Source organism: Poecilia reticulata, chromosome 3 (genome assembly GCF_904066995.2).
Source record: "Poecilia reticulata chromosome 3, P_reticulata-male-v2, whole genome shotgun sequence".
Lineage (NCBI taxonomy): Eukaryota > Metazoa > Chordata > Actinopteri > Cyprinodontiformes > Poeciliidae > Poecilia > Poecilia reticulata.
Genome location: NC_088832.1, coordinates 18,204,347 through 18,227,110, shown reverse-complemented (window position 1 = coordinate 18,227,110; position 22,764 = coordinate 18,204,347). Strand labels below are relative to the sequence as shown.

General features: G+C 38.0%; 1 protein-coding gene across 1 annotated transcript in view; it reads left to right on the top strand.

Moving 5' to 3' along the window:
• Positions 1 to 7,038: 7,038 nt before the first annotated feature.
• galnt18b (UDP-N-acetyl-alpha-D-galactosamine:polypeptide N-acetylgalactosaminyltransferase 18b) overlaps positions 7,039 to 22,764 on the top strand; it is a 98,576-nt gene continuing 82,850 nt past the window's right edge. The window contains exon 1 of the mRNA XM_008405288.3: positions 7,039 to 7,719. Coding sequence (XP_008403510.1) covers positions 7,482 to 7,719 — 238 coding nt within the window. The 5' untranslated portion in view covers positions 7,039 to 7,481. The remainder of the gene's footprint in view (positions 7,720 to 22,764) is intronic.

The window sequence follows — 22,764 nt, the reverse complement described above, 5'->3', positions numbered from 1 at the left end:
GAGGGGAAGTGTCCAGCACTTTCCTTAAAGGCTTATTATGAAACCTGGCTAAATCTGTCGACTCTTTATTAGATCTTCATATCATTGATTATGAGTGAGCAAACACAACACAAAAAGCTGTCTCTTTAACCAAGTCTTTCTTCTTCTTGACTTTTCTTTTACGCACTGACAGTAACCTTACTTCAATCACTGGTAGCACAGAAAAATCTCTGTGACTTCTGTTTCAGGGACCTGCTGAGCTTTTCAGCCCCATTTCCCCTCGAGTTTGAGGTGAATTCTCTCATCTTTTTCTTTTTCATTCTGCAAAATCTGGATGCCTCTGCTTCTCATCAAGCCCTCTGCCATCGCTTTCTGTTATATTACCAAAGTTTTCTACATCAAAGCGACGCTGCTGCAGCCTCATCTTTGAGGATGTTTTCCACCCAACTGAGAGAGTTTAAAACTAGTTACCTCCTCGGTTACTCTCTTGGTTTTGCCTTTGCTTTTGCTGCCATTTTCCAAGTCAATTTACTCAGCAAATACAGGCTAAAATTAATGACTTTCTCAGTACATGAAGACTAGCAGGTTTTCATTTTTGCTGATTTTATTTAAAAAGATTATCCGCGCTCCCTCTGCACTCAGTTTTCACAGCACAGTGTTAACAGAGTACAGCATGTCAACAGGGTTCAAACTTTTGACCTAAGAAAGCCCAGAGAAATTAGATTATAAAATTACGCTTAGTGAAAGGAGGTTCTACTTCAAATGAGATTTCACAAGCTGGATGCGGCTTTAAACTGGCGCTGGGAAAGATGGAGGTTTTCCCTGACCATCTCTGACTGCAGCAGATAAGACCAGGCCACAGAGTGCACTTGGGATGAACACAATATGTCTGCAGCTTAATGGATTCTTGTGCAGGAGTACCGTAACTGGAAAATTTGGTTTAAATCAGACCAAACCTTTAGTTGGTTAAACAGTGTACAGAAAAAAAAAAGTCCTGCACATCTATAATTATCTATCATTATTATACATTATTAGTGCTGCTCAGATTGCTGGGTTGTATTTCATTGCATTATATGGAGCAGGTGCTGGTGATATAGTGTCCACTTCTTAGAGAATAATTAGATGTATTCTGCTTTTCGTCTCGCATTTCACTTGTTTCATCATGTATTACAACACCTCACTTTGTCACTGGGAGATTGTGATTAGGGAAGTGTGGATGGAATCACTCATGTAATTAAAAAAAGACGGTTTTGATCTGAATGTTCTCCCTTAAGCTCCTGCCAACACAGATATCTCCTGAAACCCTTCAAGTCTTTAGTAAAAGGCTAAGATGAACGCTAACGACATGCGAGCGATTTCTGGAAATGAACACAAAAAAGGATATGTTTTAGTTGTGTTGTACTATTCTTCTTGTCTTGAGTTACAGATAAAATAAATTCAATGATATTCAAATTTGTTGGATTATTCACATAATGTCTATGTATATAAACAGCTTACTATTTCATGCATCTAAAAATGTTTGGCTTTGAAAGGAAATAGCTAGATAGCTTGTCTGTTAAAATATAATCGAAAATACAATCTATACTTTGTCATTAAACGTTATCCAGACTTAACGAGAAGACAGTTGAGGTTAAGATGTCTGAATAATCACTGACTGAATAACCACTTCAGTCAGTGGTTAATGGATTAAACATTTAGTGCCACTCAAACAATCCTAAAACACACATATTTATACACCGACACAGAGATCAGTAGACGAAGGATACCTGAATAAGTTCTGGGAGATTCTGGGGACAAACCAGCAGCTTTCCAACAGCCAGACAAACGTTAACCGCTGATCCACAGCCAGACCCCAGTGAGTTTCCCAGGTAAGGATTACAGTTGAGAAATAAATCAATATTTGGCCACATGATTGGGTACCAGGTAAGTTCCAGGTGAGCAACCCAAAGAGACGAGGAGTAAATAATAATCTTTCACTTTAAGCATAAAGAGAAGGACTGGGTCATGCAACGAAGAACATATCTGATACTCGACAGAATGAAGTATTTTTAATCTTTTATGATGTACGACTTTCCTCTTTGCTACTTTTTAACCCACTAAATCCTTGTTTTCTTCCATTCAGTTATTAAATACTTTAGATTTATATTTTCAGAAAGAACGACTCCTTAACGTGTGCATTTCAATTTCTAATTGCTTTATTTTTTTAACATTCATAGGGAATATTGCTTTTGGTTTTCAGCTCTGACACTTTGATCTTTTCCTCGTTTCCTCTCTTTCTATTGTAATATAACTGGATTTGAACCCAAGCTTGACACTAGCATTTAATTTAAAATATCAGGAAATCATATCCAAAGACTACGACATAACATTTTACAAGCTTCTCAGATCTGCGAAGGCCTTTCAGTCAATCATCGTTGGCTTTTTTTTTAGTTCATGACCGTCATAAATTTATTAAGTCCTGCCTGAAAGTTGATGAAAAGTGTCACAGTGTGTAAGAGCAGACAATATGAAAGTAAAGTAAATGCGCTGCATTAAGGTTTACACTTTTTAAAAGCAGACTCATGTTTTGTATGGAGGGTTATATTTCTATTTATGTGTAAAGATTGAGGTAGAAAGCAAAACACATCAGAAGATTCAACGGCTAATATTGACAGACAGTTGGTATTTTGTATTTGTGTTGCTGTTGTTAATGATGCTCATTAATTTGCTCATTAATTATTCTCTCCCCCTGATAGAGGAACTTACTCCGGTAGTCTTTTTGTCTTTGAAACTTGACTGTGATTATTATAGGATAACCTCTTGCACACAGTAATTAATCAGCCTGGAGGAAGCCCGTTTGCTCTGACTAAATGTGACAGTCGCTTGGCGAGGAGATCACTCAGCAGGAGCTTCAGGGCCCTTCATATCAACCTCAAAGTGTCCCCCAGCCTGGCCCTGGTTCAAAAGAAACTGATAGAAGTCACACATCTAATGCCTGCAGGTGTTTATGGTTTGTCAATTAAAAATGCACCACACTTTGAGGTTGTCATGGTAATGCTGTGGCGCTACTAGGACACCCCGCGACAACGCTCTTATCTGGCAGCCTAATTTTTCCAATATTGCCTTTTAAACCAGAGTCTCAAAACAATAACAGCAAATCCCAACAAAATATGGTGGGGAACCTCTCTCAGATGGTCGACAATCAACTCTTCAGTATCAGTTTCTTAAGGTTGTTAGTTAATTTGAAATGCAAAAAATACATTTGAGTTAGTTTCATCGGAAAAAGAGGAGAAACAAAATCAAAAGAAAAAGAAACTGTGAAACAGCAACGGAAAAATGCAAAGATAATAGCTACAAATCAAAGAAATTCAATTGCTTAAAAAAAACAGGTACGATGAGAGGCTGCACAATGCAGGAGGTTTGACTTGTAACAAGAATGTTCTAGGTTTGAATCCTAGTTGAAACTTTGGCTAAGCTCTGGATAGTCCATCTCAAGCCCATATTAGGTGATTTATTTAGAGACTCTAAACTTCTCTTTGATGTGCACGTTTAAGTGTATTTTTTGGTAGTCCAACGTATTTGTGTAGATCTGTGTATGTTCTTGAAGAACTGGTGAAATGTCCTGACTCTTGCCTATCGATCTCTAAGAGGCAGACACTTTTTTCTTTCACAACCCTGAAAAGATTCAGTTGGAATAAAAAAATCTGCATCATTAGTTTCTTGAATTACTTGATTTATGCTTAAAAAATATATACTTTATTATTACCTGTACTGCCATATGTATTACAGACAAAATCTTGCTTTTAAATTAAATGATCACATTGAATCGTTTTGTAACTCAGCTCTATTTGTTTGTGTTGTAGCAATTAGGCAGCTTATGTTACACACTGATATGCTCATTGCTCTCACGATAGTGTAAAGATTACCAGGAGGAATATGTTCGATAAATGAATCCAAATAAACGATATGCACTCAAAGTCTGAGCTGCTGCAGTCACAGAGAAAGACAGATCAGTTTTAATTTGAGATTTGATTGACAGATTGCATCACGGAATGAACAGCAGTCCCATTCAAGCTCTCCTCTCTGTCATCACAACAAGCTGCAAAGTCAAATACATTTTGTTCCCAAAGCAAGTGGAGGAGAGAAAACTGTAATGCAAAAACATTTCTGGCACCATTTTTCAGGTTGAAAGTCTCTCCTCAGGTGAAGCAACAGTTTGTGTTCTTGCTGCTGGAGTAAAATTGTCATTGTTTGCATAGCTGTGATTCATACACTTGTTAATAAAAAGCTATTTCATTTTCTTCCGACGTCGCATTGTTTTACACAAGCACTTCATGCCTGGGGCATTAATAAGAATACCAACATGACAGAATGTTGAGGATGAGCCATAACTCCTGGAAGGTGTTTATACTGTAAACCTCGTCATCTAATATAATGTCCAGTGTCTCTATGTGAGCACTTTGTGTAGCATGACATTTTTAGAACAAAGGAACAGGAATGACTATATCTTGTTACTTTTTTCAGGCTTGATCAATTATAGAAGTACCTCACATGTACCTGGGATCAAATGGGGACTAAATTAACCTCACATAAGTGCTGTGAATTTTGTACAGCATGCACAAACAACTCCAGAGGTTTCACTTTCTTCATGCATTAATTCAAGGACTGTTTAGAGCAACTTCAGTGCTCAAGATCCCTTAGACAATTTATTGATTTTCAAGAGAATCAAATGCCTTAAGAAAGTGGTGAGCAACTGAAAAGAGAGGGGAAAAAAATGCTTTTTCATCACGTCCATGTTCCTGGCAAACAGAAAACCCTTTCACACAGTGCAAACTCAAGAAAATGACCTTTTTGCACTTTGGCAGCTCTGTTAGCTGAGATGAATGACCCACCACCCAGCACTGAGTCATATAGCCACAACACAAAGGAGAAGGGCAGTCTTTGGATGTTCAATGACAGCGTACAAAATAAAGATAATTATCTTCTGACTTAGGCGCTGATAAGGTCAACAAAACAAAACAAAAAAAACTTGGGGAGTATTTTGTTTAGCGGCGCTAAGCAACTCCTGACTCATTTCTGCCACCTGAAAATGAATTCAGTGAGTGAATAACTAAAGACGTTCTCTTTATTAAGTTTTACAAAGACATACATTTTGAGTAAATGTTCACATATGAACTTGCTTCCCCTAATGCAGGGGGCACACCCCATACTTTAAACAGCAATTATATTAAAATTAATAAGCAGTTCCATGTTACATGATATTGGTACATTTAATTAAAATAATGTTGCCAAAAGTACCAAAAAACTTTTCAATAACAAGTTCCTGTTCTTGAATGGGCAGCAAATTCCCCCGACATGGACTGCACATGGTTAACTTCATATGAACTTAGAATTTACATAAGACTGGCAAAAAAAGAAAAAAAAAACTATTCATAGATTTTTGCTGTGGCACTCTTTAGTGACAGACGTTTTTGTGGCCAAGGAACAGAAGTGAACCACAAAATATAAATAATTATAATAAAAAAGTAACATTGGGGAAAGCTAGAGTAAAGATGTCCAGCTTTCAAAGTGAAAATATGTTAGACAATCACCTACTCCGTTTGTTTTTCTCATACAAACTAAAGTTTCCAGGATTAAATTAAACATTTGGTACATGAAGAGATGGGTAGTGTCACTACGTTTCACAAAAAAAAAAAACACTTTTAAGCTGCTTATTTTCCGACTTCCTGTAGCTGTTGTCTGTGCTGCAGTGCTAACGTTAGCTTGTACATACGTAAACCGAAGCAAAGGTTGGATTTTCACTTTCACGTGTCACATTTCTTTATGTCTTCCTTTAGAGCAGTGTTACAACTTACAAGACTTTGTTATTGCCTCTACTTATTAAAAATAAAAGTTTGTTGCTTTGTGTTGAAGTTACTGCTGAGTAATTTATGTCCACCAGGAACCACAAGGGGGCACTGCAGCGGTTTTGCAGTCCAGACCAGTGCTACAAAATAGAAAGACCGGCTGCACTTGAAATGCCCAAAGAGAAGTCAGCATGCTGGGTAATTCTGCACAGACAGAAATTTACCAGTGTTAGTTCTGTTTCCTTTGACAGTAATTCTTAAATATTGGCTGAGTCGTATTCATGAAAACATATTGGAAATCAAGTGTCACAATATGCCTTTGGTGGTAGAAATGATTGTGACACTGGATTTAATAATTTCACTCTGGCAGCACGCTGTGTTGTGGCATTCTGGCAGATTGAATATAAAAACTGTTAGAAAATAGTCATCTGCCAAAGATGATACTAGAAACTGCTGTCATAAAACAATTAAGTCTTTTGTCAACAAGAAAATGTAGAGAAAATAATTGTATTCATTCAAGCTCTGCAGTTAATATGCAAATATGAATCTTGTTATTTAAAATTTGCCTTTGGATACGTTTATCTACAGTCAAAAAGTAAATCACACAGCCAAACAAAGGACTTGCCAGGAGGGTTCTGAATTAAACTCTCAAATCAGAATGAGGTCGCAATATATCACATATATGACTATGGGCAAAATCTTCACCAATAACTTAAGTTCTCTTTTTTTTTTTCCTTGTGGTGAAACCATTATCAAAAGGACACAGAATATAAGATAGCATGGAGGGAGAGGGCATCCTAACACAGGAGGATATGAAGAAAGAGGAGCACACAATGCTGCAACGATCTAGATGCTTAAAGGTTAAGGTCATGCTCAATATGTTCCCTGATGTGTTCTCCTGAGCGCTGGTTTAACCACAGCAGCGACCCCTTCCATGAATCCGGAGTACAGCACACGACCTCTGCACACCTTCACATCTGATGTCTCTTTGGCTCCATCCTACTAGCTGATCCAGATTCACCACAAAATAGATTAAGAGTGATGAATGTTTTCTTTGGTAAAATGTAGAGCAGTACTGAAAAAAAATCATTATACTTAGAATGGATTATTTGCAAAGGGCAAAGACCATGAATGACATATAAAAGTGCACTATGTTGTTGTTTCAATAGCTGTTTATAGATTCTCTTTTTTTTTTTTTTTTTTAATTGCAGGATAAGAACGATGCGATCGGATCAGAGTGAATCAGCGCGTAGCGGAGACTCGGAGGCTGTCAGTCCTCTCCATCTCTCCCATTGGCTGCAGCAGGATGCACTCTGTCCCTCCTGTTTTCTCAAACCTCAAATGCAACTGTACGCGCGGAGGTTCGCAGTAGGGCGAGAGAGAAAAGGAGAGGAGGGTCCTTCACCTGTAGATTTGTTTTTTGTACCATTTACCTGTCTTTCAGCAACGTAACAAATAAACCCGCGGCACTTTTAAAGTAGGCGCTCTGTGCTTGGCATTTCTTTTTTGTTTTGCACCGCTGCTCACTCGCCAGGAATAACTTTATTCTTACAGGATTTCTTTTTTCTTTGTGTGTGTGTGTGTGTGTGTGTGTGTATCTGCGTGTGCGGGAAATTGTCGCCCCGTGCCGCGATCCGAGGGGAGACTGCAGGCTGTGCTGCATGGAGGGATGTCGGCATGGCTTGCACCAGGAGAACCAAAACTTTGGTGTCCACATGCGTGATCCTGAGCGGCATGACCAACATTGTTTGCCTGCTTTATGTCGGATGGGTTACTAACTACATCGCCAATATTTACATCAAGGTCCCCATGCCGTTAGCAGTGGGAAAGTTGGAAGGGGACAAAAAAGGGGACACTCTCCGGATAATGGAGCGATTGGATCGGCTGGAGAGCGTGGTGAACCAGCACATCCAGGGTAAGATTCCTGATATCAAATTACAGCTGAGGGAAAGCGGGTCAACGCAAACTGTCTTCCTCCGAGATAAAGTTTGAATGAAGTGCCTTATACTTTCCTAAATGGGAAATGTTTTGGTGTCTGCGTGGTTTTGCAGGGAACGCGCACCTGTAATTCCTTGTTTTCTCTTTGGGGACAGTAAGAACATCGTTTTTTTTTCCAGCTCTGAAAATCACACAGTTTAGACGGCGGAATAAAAAATATAAAAAAAACAGAAAAGCTGCATCGTTTTGCCAGAGACAAAAGGTTAAGTGACCAAACATGAGCTGTGAGCAGGCAGATATATAATTGTATTAGTGTGTCTGACATTATTGTTGATTTCATGCACAGCAAGAAGAAATCCTGGGGGGTATTAAACATTACCCAAACAATTTAAAAATGTTAATAACACATGAACAAAAAATAAATAAATAAAACAGGTTAACCTTAAAACTCCCAGTTTACATGAATGGATTAAACAATTAAAACAATCACAAGGTTTATGGTTTGAAAAAGTCCGTGTTATAGTTCAGTGATGTAATTAATACTAAAATGCATATGGCTACGAAATTCAGCTTCTGTAAATGAGGCAATCATTGCTAATGAACGGCTTATCTTTAGCCGCAGAGCAGACAGAGAAGACACAATCTTGTTAAAATAGATTTTAAATAGCTTACTGCCATTTCTTTACTTTTTTTTGCCACTATCACAACACAAGTTCTTATTCTCCTTTCTTTTTAACATGAACAAATTGGACATACAAAAGTAAAATGCACAAAAAATAATTAGAAGATACATTTGAATAAGTATATTTTAAAGTAGTTGGATTGAAATAATTTATTTTAGCCTTGTTTAGCTAAAATAAATTCAATCCTTGAGTAGAAGGCAACTGGACTTTGTCTCTTGTTTCTTTAATATGTTTCAGCTCTCATCCAAAAGGATTCATTAGTTGTGAACATGATTGGAAGTTAGAGGCATATAAGTTGTTTTCAGAACAATCAAAAACTAATAGCGCTATTGAAGTCACTAATGGAGCAATTAGGAGATGAGTCATTAGTCCTACTCATTATTTAGCTCATTGTATGCATCACTGTTGCTTGATGACCGGACGTGTCGCTAGTGAAGCCATGAGTGTTATTTTGGTCATGTCCCAAAGTGTTTATTGCTGAGAAACAGGGGAGAAGAGTCAGGATTGTAGTAGGTGTTAGAAAGCTCAAATCTAAGGCCATCTCTGATGCATTTTCATGTTTAATCTGGGTGACGTCTTTCTCTCCTCTCTCAAATCTGTCTTCCCTGTTCAAAATGTTCACACTGCTCCATACAAAGACATTCTTGAGATGCAAGTGAACCACTGATTCTTGACCCGATGAGTTTTCTCTTCTGCACTGGGCCGTCCATTTGTGTAGCTGCTGTTTAGTTTCTTTAGTGTAGAGAACTAAACAGTCCTCGCGGTCCTAGACTACATATCACACTACTGACCTTGTGTTTGAGTGGTTCATCCTTGGGACGAACTAGTCTCTGTCTAAGAGTGTTGTTGGAATATAATGTTTGGAAATTATTCTTAGTTTCTTGGATACTCCAAGCCACAGGTTCTTCTTGCGTCCCTCATTGCACAGAGTTGAACACTTTCATAAAATCTTAGATACCAGTTTGAAGTGTTTTCTTGAAGTGCAGAGCTCTCATGACTGGCACTTTATGTTTCAGTGGGTGATGTGATTGAAAAACCAGATGCCTGGTCCATGTTTATAGACTTTCAATAGACTTTCAACCCTCTCACTGTGCACAAAGCAGTCTAAAAATGTAGGTTATTTTCTTTGGGATACTCCATTCTGAACTTGATGTTGTGATTCACTGAGCTGATGTGATCATCAAAGGCTTCCATTTATTCGACCTGCATTTTGATCCAGGTGTCATCCATATATCTGAGCTAGTGGATAGGTGTTTTTCATTTTTAGGAGCTCTTTGTCTGGCTTTCCAATTGTAGTCAAAATAAATTGGTTGAACTTGTATAGTTCTTTTCTAGTCATAGCAGTTGTGGCTCAGAGAGTGGAGTAGTCTTGCAATCAGAAAGTTGTTGGTTGAATTACATCTTTCTCCTGTCACATGTTTATTTCCTCCTGGGAAAGACACTTAACCCCAAGTTAAATGTGAGTGCATTTGGCTGCGCATGGCTCTCGTGTAAAGCACTTTGAGTGGTCAGTGGCTAGAAAAGCACTATATAAATTCAGCCCATTTACCTTTCAAACCACTAAATGGACTTTTACACTACAAGTCTCACCCACTCTGCTACTCTCACAGTAATTCGCCAATATGGAGATCAGTCAGCAACTGGCTTGCCCAAGAGCTCATTAACATATGGCTTGAGCAAGCTGGAATTAAAATAGCAACTTTTAAGTAAAAAGACCACTTCTCTTTCCATTGAGCCATGTAAGGACACTGGTTCAAGTCTAAGCTAATGCATCTAAATAGTTCCACCAGTTTGGTTGGACCTCTATTTGGATTTGGTGTGGATCGAGATTGGTCCTTCAGGAAAAAGCTTAACTGGTCCGATATCTCTTTTTAAAGTCGTTGTCTAACCAAACTCGCGTATGTAAGAAATATTTAATAACATTTTCAACTTTTCTTGCTTGCCCCTGGTAAGCTCACCAAGAAATGATTTTTCAAAGTTTAAAAAAATGTAATCTCTTCTAACATCTTTTGATTTCTGTTCCTCCGCAGTCCTTTTGGAATGCAGGGATCTTTTTAGTGCTTGAATTCCTTCTTTCTGGTGCGCACATGTTACGCTTCATCACATCTTGTTAATTTATCTCTGCTATGCCTCTTTAAACGAGCTGTTCTCATCACGGGTGAGAGAAGGCTCATTTTGTGCAGGTCTCTGGCTGAAATGGCACAGGGCTGCTGCAGAACAGAAATCCACTCATGCTTCTTTGAGCAATAAGGCTCTGTGCTCAGCTTGGATAAACATTCCTCCTGGAGGCAGGTCTCCATTTTAGCTTGGCACCAATAGGCATCGGTGGGGTGGAGCTCTGTGGCGGTGCCCTCAGTGACATACCTCTAAAGTCCACGTTTCAGTAGTCTCTATTACTCTGACAGAAGAGAGCATTTCATGCTAGATTAATGCCAAAAAATCTGCATCTTGCTCTCAGTAAATGTTCTCCCTTACATCTAGCAAAAATCAAAATGTTCCAACGTATATTCTGAGGTCTTGAACACATCTGAGATACATAAAAAAAGACATTTCTGTACATTGCATTCTTTCCTATTAAACACCTACAACACTTTCATCTCTCAATAACAATGAAACAAAAGATTTCTAAGCAACAGAACATATTGAATGATGTGTTTGAAATATCTGCATGTTAGTTCAGAAAGGCCAACATGGAGAGCTTCCCTCTGTATTTTACTAAGGGAAGGGCTAATAAATGTGATAGAGCTGAAATGGCTTGGCCTTGAGTAAGAAATATATACCTTCTAAAGCTAAAACAAAACGCTGGAAAAACGATTATCTATCAAAATGTACAACTTGCATTGCTTTTTCAGTGGAGAAAAGTGTTGTGGCGTTGAAAAAATGTGTATTCTTGTAAATAACCATTACAAAAATATTATTACTTGTGAAATATTGGTAATGTGTAGGTGCAGCTCATATCTGTGCCAGCTATTACTAAGCCAGGAGTTGTTTATGTGGGCTTAAAATAATTGCGCTTGATTCTCATCTCCCTGTCCACTTCCTGCTCAATGGGATTTCTCCCATTGAGCTAAATTTCTCTTCAACTGGGTCAATCAGCGAAAAGGCGGCGTTGTGAGCGAGGACGTTGATTTTCCGTACTAATTTAGAAATGTAGTCTGGCTGCAGTTTTAGCATTGTCAGCAGACGCAGTGAACAAGGCCTTTCAGTCCGTGTTAGCCACGCTTCCAAATATTGAATTAAATTAACCGCCGTCTCGTTTGGCTCGGCACTTCTCTCTTCGCAGCAGGGGATGGTTATTTCAAGCACACATAATTGCTAACGTGCTTCATAACATCAAACTGGCACACTGCATATATCACAGCCAAATGTTAGTGATCGGGTAAAATTTTAAACTTTTATCAGAGTCTACACCTACAAGCAACTGCTGCTCAATAGCTGAGGGATCAGAGTCTCTGTAGGAATGAGGAACTGTTTTTTTCCAGGCCGTGCTTTGTCCAAAATAACCTCTAAGGCTGACCAATTAATGGACTATATCCAAAATTACCACATTTAAGCCAAAGAACATACCAGCTAGTAGGTGGCAGTTTTGTTTATTTTTTGGATAAAGGCATGATTCTTCTGTTTTTCTAGACTTTATGTTCTATAATACAACCATATTTTAAGAAATTACCGCAAAAACATAAGTCCCTTGCAAAAGTATTTACAACCTTTATGAAAATTATTCATGAAATGGTATTAGAATTTTTTTTTTAGTAGCACATCCACTTTAAATCCTTTCGCGAGAGGGGCTAGTGCATCTCCAGCAATCTGCGGTTGAGAGGCAGAGTCCACTTAAAATGTACAACTAAAAATCTAAAAAGTGTGGGACATATTTTCTTCAATTACAGCTACAAGTAATAATGTAGTTTTCAGTTGCATCGAAAAAGTTTTCTATTGTTTATCTCAGTTTTCAGTATGAAGACAAAAACTTGCATCAAACACCTTATTCTACATTCTTGCTGGGTCCCTATATGATTTATAGCAAACTCCAAATAAGGCTTCAGGACTTTTTATGGGTTACTTTCAACTATAGATATGTTGTTGCTAATTTACAGGAAAGGCTTTTTTTTATTTAATAGAATGCATGACTGATATTTGGGCTGTCAACAGATTCTCGTACTTTTCCTACTTTGTCATATTTTCAAAGCTTGGCTAATTGTTTTTAATCGAATCCTACTTCAAACTTTTGCACAATTGTATTAATTGTCTGATGTGTTCCTTGGTCTTCATGATCTACTGATGTTCTTTCTGAGGACTTCAAAGAACGGTGGTGCTTATTGCCCCTAGTGTCCTGGTGTACCTGATTGTTTTTTCAGAGGACTATAAAACGATGAAACAAAGTGCAATTAGTTTAATGTTCTGAATCAAATTGTTTTCAATTCTTGTGCACAAATTTTTTTACAGACTATTCCACAGTCAATTACATCATTATTGGCTGCTTTGAGGGTTGTTTTTACTATAGCTCATAAACTGAAGGCCTGCTTAAAATGAAGAGCATGCACAAAGCAAAGATTACGCTCATAGACAGCAGACCATTCTAAGAAATAGTGCTGTGTAGCAAAATGTCGAAATGCATAGCAGTTTAAATTGTTATTTTAAAAATACAATTGCTGCTTCTGTTGCCTCTGCAGCAGAAATATTACATATTGTTGCAAGACTGATTATTGTTATAGCAGCTACAATAATATTTACTATATTATTTAGATCCATTTTAATACTGATATACAGATACACGTTAAAAGAGAGGAAAACACAGATAAGGGTGTTAACAGTGTTTAAAATCAGTTTCAGTTGGGTAACCATTTGTGGCTTCAAGTCTTCTCAGAAGTCTTGTCATGAGATCTGCCAATGTGTTTATGGAAATTTTTTTACCATTAGCCCAGAAGAGTAATTGTAAGATCAGAAACTAATTTTGGACGAGACGTCCTTGCTTGCAGTCTCCGTTAGTTATCACAATGGTGTTTTATTCAGTTCAGGTCAGAGCTTTGTGCTGGCCAGCCATATTTTTCAATACCAAACGTGTTCATCTATGCTTTTTATTGACTTTATTTTGTTCACAGGTGACCAGACATGTTGCAATACAAAAAGACCATCTTCAAAAACTGTTAACGCAAAGTAGGGAGCATGAAATGTATCTTTCTAAGATGCAACCCTGCACATTGAATTAATAGGCAGAAAGGGAATAATTAATCACGTGAGAGGATACATTCTTTACACCACTGCAGCCAATGCTTTGCTTTTGTACCATCATTGAGTTGATCTGAAGACCACTTGATGTCTATAGGTCTGCAGCTATTGACTTTGTGCCTCTGCATCCACTGAGTCTGCTCTGTGATTTAATGTGGCTCCTGTCATTTTCAGTCACTTCTCCCTTGGTATAACACCACTAAGAGTTAGCTGTGGGATAATACTGTAAGTATTGAGGAAATTTCATGACTGGAATTATACCACAGGCGGGCTCCTATTACGGCGTCACACTGAAACTCATTGAGCTCCTGGAAACGACCAGTTCTTTCGATTATTTAACAAATGTTTGTAGAGCAAGTTTGGATACCTTGGTACTAGATTTTCTTACAACAGGAAGTGACTGGAATGTACCAAGATTAATTAAAAAAGCAGAATAAGCCCAGCTAAATAATTTAAATGTGCTTGTTATCCAAAATAGAAAGTCTTGTATGTTATTTTGCTCTTTCTAGATGATTGTCTTGGATCTGACAAAACTGTTTGGTAATTAAGTTGCTGCATTTTGTTCTTCTGTAATTGCTGTAAATGGTTGTGCATATTGCTTTCTGACACTCATAGCTTGTTGCTAAAGCTTGTCACCTTAAAAAAATCTTAGTTAAGGGTGATATTCTTATTTTTTTCTGCTAAGGAAATGCCCAAGGGAATTCCTGTCACTCCAACATCGTATCATTGACTGACATCTCACAATAAGGGGGAGCATTTTACACTTCACATGACTGGGAAAAACAGTCCACTGTCTGTATAATCCCATGAAAGGATTTGTAGATCAAATAATTTTAAGGATCTTAAAACCCTGAATTTAATTTTTGGTTTTTTACCAAAAGTGTCAAAACACAATTACAGCACGTTCCCATGCTTTTTATTTCTAAAGAAAATATTTTGAAAGACAAACTGGAACTTAATTTGCTTCCAATGCAAGTTCTGAACTGGATCTATATGTGGGAGACTGAATCTCAAATAAAGTGAAGAGGCAGAAACATTTTACCTACCTAAGAATACATTTTATTCCAAAGCTGGGATGTCAAACAAGTACAGAAGTTGTAAATTCTGACTCACACTTTTCATTTTCATACTACTGTGACTCCCACACCTGATCTGTCCTTGCTCACATTTTCCATCACATGCACTTTGTGTTAGAGCTCTGCAGGGCTGCATGTGAGGAAGCGAACAATCTCTGCAGGCTGACTCACTGCTGACAGCAGAGATGTATCTGGTGTCAGCTTCTCACTCGGTGTGAGACAGAAATATTCCACGATGTGATAAAGTTAGGCGGGCTGTTACCAAGACAAAAGCAACATGGCGACAGCAATGTAAAGTGGCTGCACTTTCTCTTAGATTAAGCACCGTCAGTCGTGGAGTATCTTAATGGAGAGCTGTGCTGAGCAGGTTTCCACATGCCCACCATGAGTCCTGTTCTGTGGACTCTTAGCTTTAAGGCTAAAGTCAAGCATGAAGTGAAACTCTGGCAACTTCTTTAAAAAATCCTTACTTTGTTGCATGGTTTGGAAATAACCTGCATCTCTTCTTTGGACTTGTACCTGAAATACTTTTGACTTCGCGTGATGGTTGACTTAAAAAAAAAAATTGTTTGTGAATTCCCCTTCAATTCTTACAGGTGACGTGTTGCTATTGATCTCTTCTTTAGCAGGAACGAACATAAGCACCGCGTTCTTGCTTACAGCAAAGGTTCTATTGTTTACGCAGACTTAGAACGTTTGCTGTGAATCAGAAAATCGTGTTCCTGTCCTAGCAGGCTGTATTGGAGAGCATCATTAGATATGGTGTGTGGGGTAATGATCAATCTTCCTGCACAGTCCAAAGCTAAACTGCTGCGGCTCGTACAAGTTGCCATGAAAGTGATTGGGATGACTGGAAACCCTTCCTTTGACTGCCTTCATGAACAATCTGTTCTCACCTTTACACATCCTGTTTTTCAAGTATGAGTTACAACCTTTTGGTAGAAGATTTAGAGTGCAAAGTGAATCAGTTTAAAATTCATTCATCTTGTTGAATAACATTAAGAAAAGACATGTCTTATTTATTTCTTAGTTTTTTATTTTAATATTTTTTACCCTAAATGATGGGATTCATGTATGTTTCTTCATGTGCCTGGGAGGGTTAGCGCTATGCAGATTCACTGCTTTTGTTGTGTTGCCAAGGTGGTTATTGAATCAGCTCCAGAGTCCAAGACAAATTTTCCCATGGGAACAAAACAGTGTGATTGGTTTGATTGACTTGATTGATTCTGTCTGATGCATCATCAAAAATACACAAACTTGCAGAAAAAATGTCAGCAATTATAAGAAAGGTTTGATTGTATTATTTCCCGGTGCCAATACAGGATCTTTCTACGGAATATTGAGAAAGATATACATAACTTTCAACATGTTCAATGTTATTTATATGATAAATGGGTGAATAAAAGTATTTTAAAATATAAATCTAAAAAAGAAAAAATGAAAAACATGCGGCTTAACTGTATGCTCAACCTCTGCAATGTGGGTATGTCTTGGCTTAGACGCAGAATAAGATCAGCTGGAGGCAAAAACATGAAGTCTTTACACACAAAGAATTGGCGACCACTAATGCTGTGGATCTTGAGGGAATGTCCCATTTCTTCATGGTTATTTTTAATTACTACCCTCATGACTAAAAATTATAGGCCATGAAGAATCTCAAGATATTGTAAAATATCTTCTCGTGTATATATGAAGCTAAAAAAAAAACACAAACTACTCGGTTGGTTTAGTTCAAAACATCTGATTAGTCTACAGCCTCAGATTTAATGGGAGACGTGGAGCTTTAGCAAAGCCATGTCTGAGCAAGATTAGGTTTGAAAGAATGTGAGCTGTTGTTCATTTTACCTGTGTGAGAATAAGTGTGCACTGTGAATGTAGTGTGTTTCATATTTTAGCAGCCACGAAGCTTGTGAGACAACATCAATACATGTTCGAATAGCTGAAAATGACTGTGACGCTATCGCTTCAAATAAGTCCTGCCACCAAGTCAACTGGGAGTCTCTACAAATTGGTGAATCTGCTGATGCTTAGAGGACAGTTATATCTGGGTATTTATCTGATGGGATTCTAGCAGAGCGCTAATCAGTGCAGCGCTGGCTTAAATGAGTTTTGGAAACACAGTGGTGGCTGCTTGTTGAGCCACATGATGGTTTGCATGTTTGTACAGGCTGTGGTATGCAACGCCACATGATTCACTAGGCCATTTAGAGAACAAGCACAAAGCTGTAAATTTATAGGATGACATCCTTTTTCCCCTTTTAAAATCCAAATTTAGAAAAGCTTTGAGTGGTGGAGTTTTATACATGAATAAATGTAATGAATGTATGGAAAACCTAACAAGCAAAATAAGTTTATGAGGCACTCTGAGCATAGAGTGTCTAGTAAACCGTTTACTTTTGGAGATGATTTCTCTGTTTCAGTTCGTCATGCCAGTTCTTAAGCAGTTTCATTTGAGGATTTATTACTGCAGCAGGTACAAGATTGATGCTCCAAACTAAATAAATGCTGCTGATATGATGAATAAGTTAACATTCTGTTCTTTAGATCTCACGTTCATTTATCATATGTAAATGTGATTTTACCTGGTGCATTGTTGCCTAAATTTTTCCTCTTAAGTTTACAGGGTTAAAAAGTAAAAGACTGTAATTAAGTTTGCTAATGTGCTGTTCGGATGCTGCTAATTACCCAGAGTTTTTCTGCGGAGTGACAAACATTAGGAAGATGACTGATTTTTGTGGGCATAACTTGCCTATCTAATTAGTCTTAATAAGGGACAGGTGGTGCAGGTGATGATGAGGAGAGCAGGAACAGCTGAGGACTGGTGCAGAAAAAAGATGTTTAGTGACGGAACAGGTTTAGACTGGCAGGAAAGCAGGAGAACCTTAAGTGAAAATGTTACGGTGCTTATTCACTTAGTCTTTCTGAAGATAATGTCTTATGTCCAATTTTGAGCTTGGAATGAAAATCAAGGAACATAAATTGTGAAAAATCACACCAAGATTCTTCAGATCAGATTCAGAGGTTCTAAAGGCACTTTTCCACTGGCAAGTCGCTCACCGGTTTCACTCCAGGTAGTGAGCTACTCCATTATACACTCTGTTCCTTACTATTGTGGGCGGACCGTGAACGTGCAGCAGCTATGGTCATCTCTCTGCTGATGTTAGCAGTGTCGTGGAAATCCTTTAATAAAGGGGAGAGAAACTGCTGGAATAGAGAAAGATCAATCTTTCAAAAGGCTCTATTCAAAGGAAAAAGCATTCAAAGTCTCTTTCCCTGGAAGTCAGAGAAGCGGAGCCCTGAAATGAAGTTGTACACAATCCTTTGTACGCTTCACATTTAACCATGTTTTTACACACAGAGGTATTTGAGAAAAGACCAAAAGGGGAACAAACTCAGCCCCTGTCAGTAACAAAAAACAGCTCAGTGCATAGAGATACAATCTAAGCCAACACCTGCTTGAACTCTTCTTGCTCTCTGTGGTTTTCACCCTCATTGTCTGACTTTTTTGGGTGCACCTGCTATGTGAAGTATGTGCTAAACTTCTGCTTGCATTCGTGAACTTATAAAGAAAACTTTTGTTTTTTTAAATGTGCAACGTTTTAGATTTGGGTAATGCAGTCAAAATATTTAAACCAATGGACACGCATGAACTTTATTTTTTTAATCCAAAGGAAAAATTAAAGCTAATATGTAGTTCCGGTATCCTACAGAACTGGAACTACTGATTGGCTTATGCACAGTTTCATGAGCCAATCAACCAATGGAATCAAACTTCTTTGGTGCCGTACCTGGCTCGGTCCTTCTAGTGGTTCTTCTGAAGTAGGTACAAAAATCTGAGAACAGGCAGGTCGAGCCATGCCGAATCTGCTAATGGAAAATCTGACCGTGGCAGACCGGGACCACACCAGCTAGAGGTGCTCTTGTGGAAAAGTGCCTTTAGGAAACTAATGTGCCTTCAGGTTTTAGGAATCTTTTCATCAGTGCAATAATCAATGTATCACTTTTGCTGGAATTCAGCTGTAAGCAGTTTACACGTCACCTTTTCTTAATCTCAACCAAGCAACCGTGTACAAACTTTTTCAGACTTGAAAAAGTTTGAAAAAAACCCCACACATTTTGGTGTGCACATTCACTGAAAATGAAGCACTGATATCAACACAGCAACATTGAATGTAATCAATACTGCAGACACTGCTGTATTGAACTGACTGGAGAGGTATGGTAAGACAGATAGATGTATGCAGCTCCACAAAAACCTCAGAAGAAGACACTGAACCTCCTTTTTCACATGTAAACAAAAGTATAGTTGCTAGATTTTAGCAGCTGTAGGATTTCTTTTCTGTCTTTGGCAAATCACTATTAGTTATTTCTCCTGCTGGTACTGGACATGCATGTTTGTTTTGCTTGAATTTACCTATAATGCCCTGCACTATGGTCTGCTTCCTCCTTTTACATTGGTGTCCAGTCTGCTAGGCATTAACATATACAGATACATTCTGGTGCAGTTACACATCTGCACCAGAATTTAAACCAAGTAAACTGAGATCTAGGTTTTTAGGTGGCCCTCATCATAGTTGAATTAATATTCAGACTTCGCCAAACAAACTAGATGTTGCTGTGAATGCATCCTAAGTGAAATGGGATTTTACTTCTAAAAGACAAAAGAACATTATCTCAGCAAGAGTGATTGAACTTGCTCCGTTGTGCACTCCTTCAAGAAATGCAGCCAAATCAGTCAGGTATCCACTAAGGACCAGGCACTCCAAAGCTAACAATATGGCAAGGGGATCACAATAGTGCTGATTTGACATGGAGATTTAATGAATAAATGCTGGATATGCTCTTTTAACATATTTCTTTGCTACTGCACATTTATGTTGTCAGGTACTAATGACATGGTAAACTTTGATTGCTCTGACGGATTGTGTGGGAAATCTTTCTCTCTACTGCTTGTAATCACTTTTAGCTGGGTCTTGTGCCTGCAAGCCAGAACAGAGAGAACCTATTGATCTAAAGTTAATAACAGGGCTGAATGAAATTTACAAAAGTGTAGAAATCAATAAGAGCAGAAAAACATTTGGAGCAAAACCAACACTGACATTCAAGGTTAGTGACTGTAAAGTAAAAACAAGACAAAGCTACAACTAAACTCCAAATCCTAAATGTGAAGATAAGTGTTGGGAGTAAAGTGACTCACAACAAACCTTTTCATTAAGTTTTTTTTTCTTTTAAAATATTGAATGGGCAATGTTTCCAGCAATGGTTTGAAAATATGTGGCATGAAACAACAGTTTTACATTCAGTTAAACAAGATAAGTTTGTTAAATGGCAAAACAGCCAATTAGAGGCATGTTAAATTTTAATTTTTCCATTTTGGGAAGTTGGTATTATTTTCCCATAACTGCAGAAAGCTGCATAAGATGACTCTGGACATATTTAATGAGATGAGTAAATCCATACTGAAACACTTAAATGCCTTCATTGGACATAGCTACACCATTATTTGCTCATTGCATCATACTCTGCTGTGGATTTCTCTAATATTGTCTATCTGCAGAAGGTGTGAGGCAGAGTTTGTGGAGAGGGGCTGGAATGTAAAATGGAGCAATATTGTATAATTTCATTGAATCGGGTTGTGGTTGCAGGCTGAACAGTCCGCTGGAGAACGTTTTGTAATGAGAATAATCAATTATTTTGGCTTCCGAGGGCTAAATCATCATAAATGGACAAAATTACACTGAAAAAAGGCTCTTACAAGGGCTTTGAATCAAAGATTGTCCCTTGAGACTTTATAAGTGCATCAGTTGGCTTTTGCAGAAGCTTTTTAGAGTAGTTTTCTACCCAATTGAGTTTTTGAAATTGTTTCTGCTGGTGAGTCAGAAATCTGGGTTAGAACGGCATGAAGGTTATATTACAACCTGATTTTATAACAAGCTGTTCACTCATTGCGTCACTGTGAAAAACCCATAAACACCCTCAACTTAATGAATTAAACTAATCAAATCACCTTTTTTTTTATTGATTTCCAGCAGTAAAGTCAGCAGTTTTGGGGGCATTTGATTTGTTTACTTAAGAAAGACGCCAGGATAATCAGCATTGCTTGTTGTTGCATCCACTATTCAAAGTTCTCTTATTAAAACGCCTCTATATCCCGAACTGTCTTAGAAACAAAATAGACGCTTAAGCAATGACGAAACAACAAAGCCTGACACCACAATACTTTTTAAGATTTAATGCTTCAAAGTCATAAAATGTTTGCAATGAGGGAGAGCTTCACTTTTTTTTACTCCCAGTCTCTTGTAAAAGTTTTACGTCTCGATCCTGGAAAGTATCTAGTATCTTCAGTGAAGGTAAGTAGCAATAAACAGCAAAGTGTTTTGTTGCTACATCAGCCTTTTCTTATTCCTCACCACTTTTTCATAATTAATGGCACTAAATTAGAAAGTGTGCTCTGGCTCAAACCCATATGCTATTATATACCAGCTGTTTTCGTCACATATACAATCAACTTCAGGGTAATATTTTCTCTCTTCTGATGAGAGGGACTCGGTCTCTCTGTACTCCATTTCAAAGTCAAGAAGGTTTGTTTTTTTTCCTGTAATGTTCTAGCTTGTAAGGTTCTAGGTTCAATTCCCGGCCCGGGTCTTTCTGCATGGAGTTTGCATGTTCTCTCTGTGCATGTGTGGGTTTTCTCCGGGTACTCCGGTTTCCTCCCACAGTCCAAAAACATGACTGTCAGGTTAATTGGTCTGTCTAAATTGCCCCTATGTGTGAGTGTGCATGGTTGTGTGTCCTGTGTGTCTCTGTGTTGCCCTGCGACAGACTGGCGACCTGTCCAGGGTGACCCCGCCTCTCGCCCGGAACGTTAGCTGGAGATGGGCACCAGCAACCCTCCCGACCCCACTAAAGGACAAGGATGTCAAGAAAATGGATGGATGGATGGTTCTAGCTTATAATAAGCATTATTGTTGAGGCTGTCAATAAGAAATGCTTATTTCAGTAGGTATGGCTCTATGTGTGGACACACCTGTCAGAATGAATTAAAGCAATCAGATGAAAGTAATCCCACACTCCTACAGTAGTTCTCTCATTAGATGCAACATGATAAAACTTTGAGGAAAGAGATAACTTTAAAATAAAGTGCTGAACATCAATGTTTTTATGGGACTGTAGGTGTGATTCACCTTCACAATAAAAGTAAATTTCTTGTGTTAAAGAGATGAACCAAAATCAGATTTAGATATTCAGTCCTCTAAATTCCTTCTTTGTTTGCTTATTAATTCCACATTTAATGATATAATATTTTATATGCTCAATAGTAATCCTGTATATGTTGGGGGGGAAGGGGGAGTGCACACATCAGGTATGTGCATTTCATGATTTAGAAGATGGGACCTTTGCTGCAGAGAACTTTGAATATAGTGAGATAACCAGAAAAAGTGCTAGATGCTACAACTACTGTCCATTGAGGGTGATTTCACGGATTCAAGGAAGCCTTTTATTATGAGGATGACTTTAAAGTCATGCTGCTTTAGAAGGTTTTAAAAAAGAAATAAGGCAGCGAAAAATCCTTATTTCTGGTATATTGTTTGAAATGACAGCTTTATCAATTTTAGATCTAAAGGATTTAAATGATTTACGTTTTATCTAGAATGCAGAAGCAGAGCAACACTAACTATTGGAAAAACTTCAACCCCCTTTTTTTGTTCTTTCTTAACTTTCTTATGTAACTTTTGAAAGCAAATCAAACTTTATGGACAATGTCGTGTAGCCATTTTCGCTTTTAGTCAAAAACATATCTATCTCAAATTTGTATTTTAGCTACAGATATCTATTTGAGAGTTTCTGCTTGTAAAAAAAGATCATTTCAGCCAGGCAGTGTTCATTTTAAGTGGGAAGAATATATTTGTGGTTATATTACCATCCAGCTGAGATTCACAGATATGTCAAGAAATGATGAACCCATGGTCACCCAGACCTCTTTCACAAAACATTTTAGCCTCTAGTTTGAGAAGATCTCTTCATACCTCAGTTTGT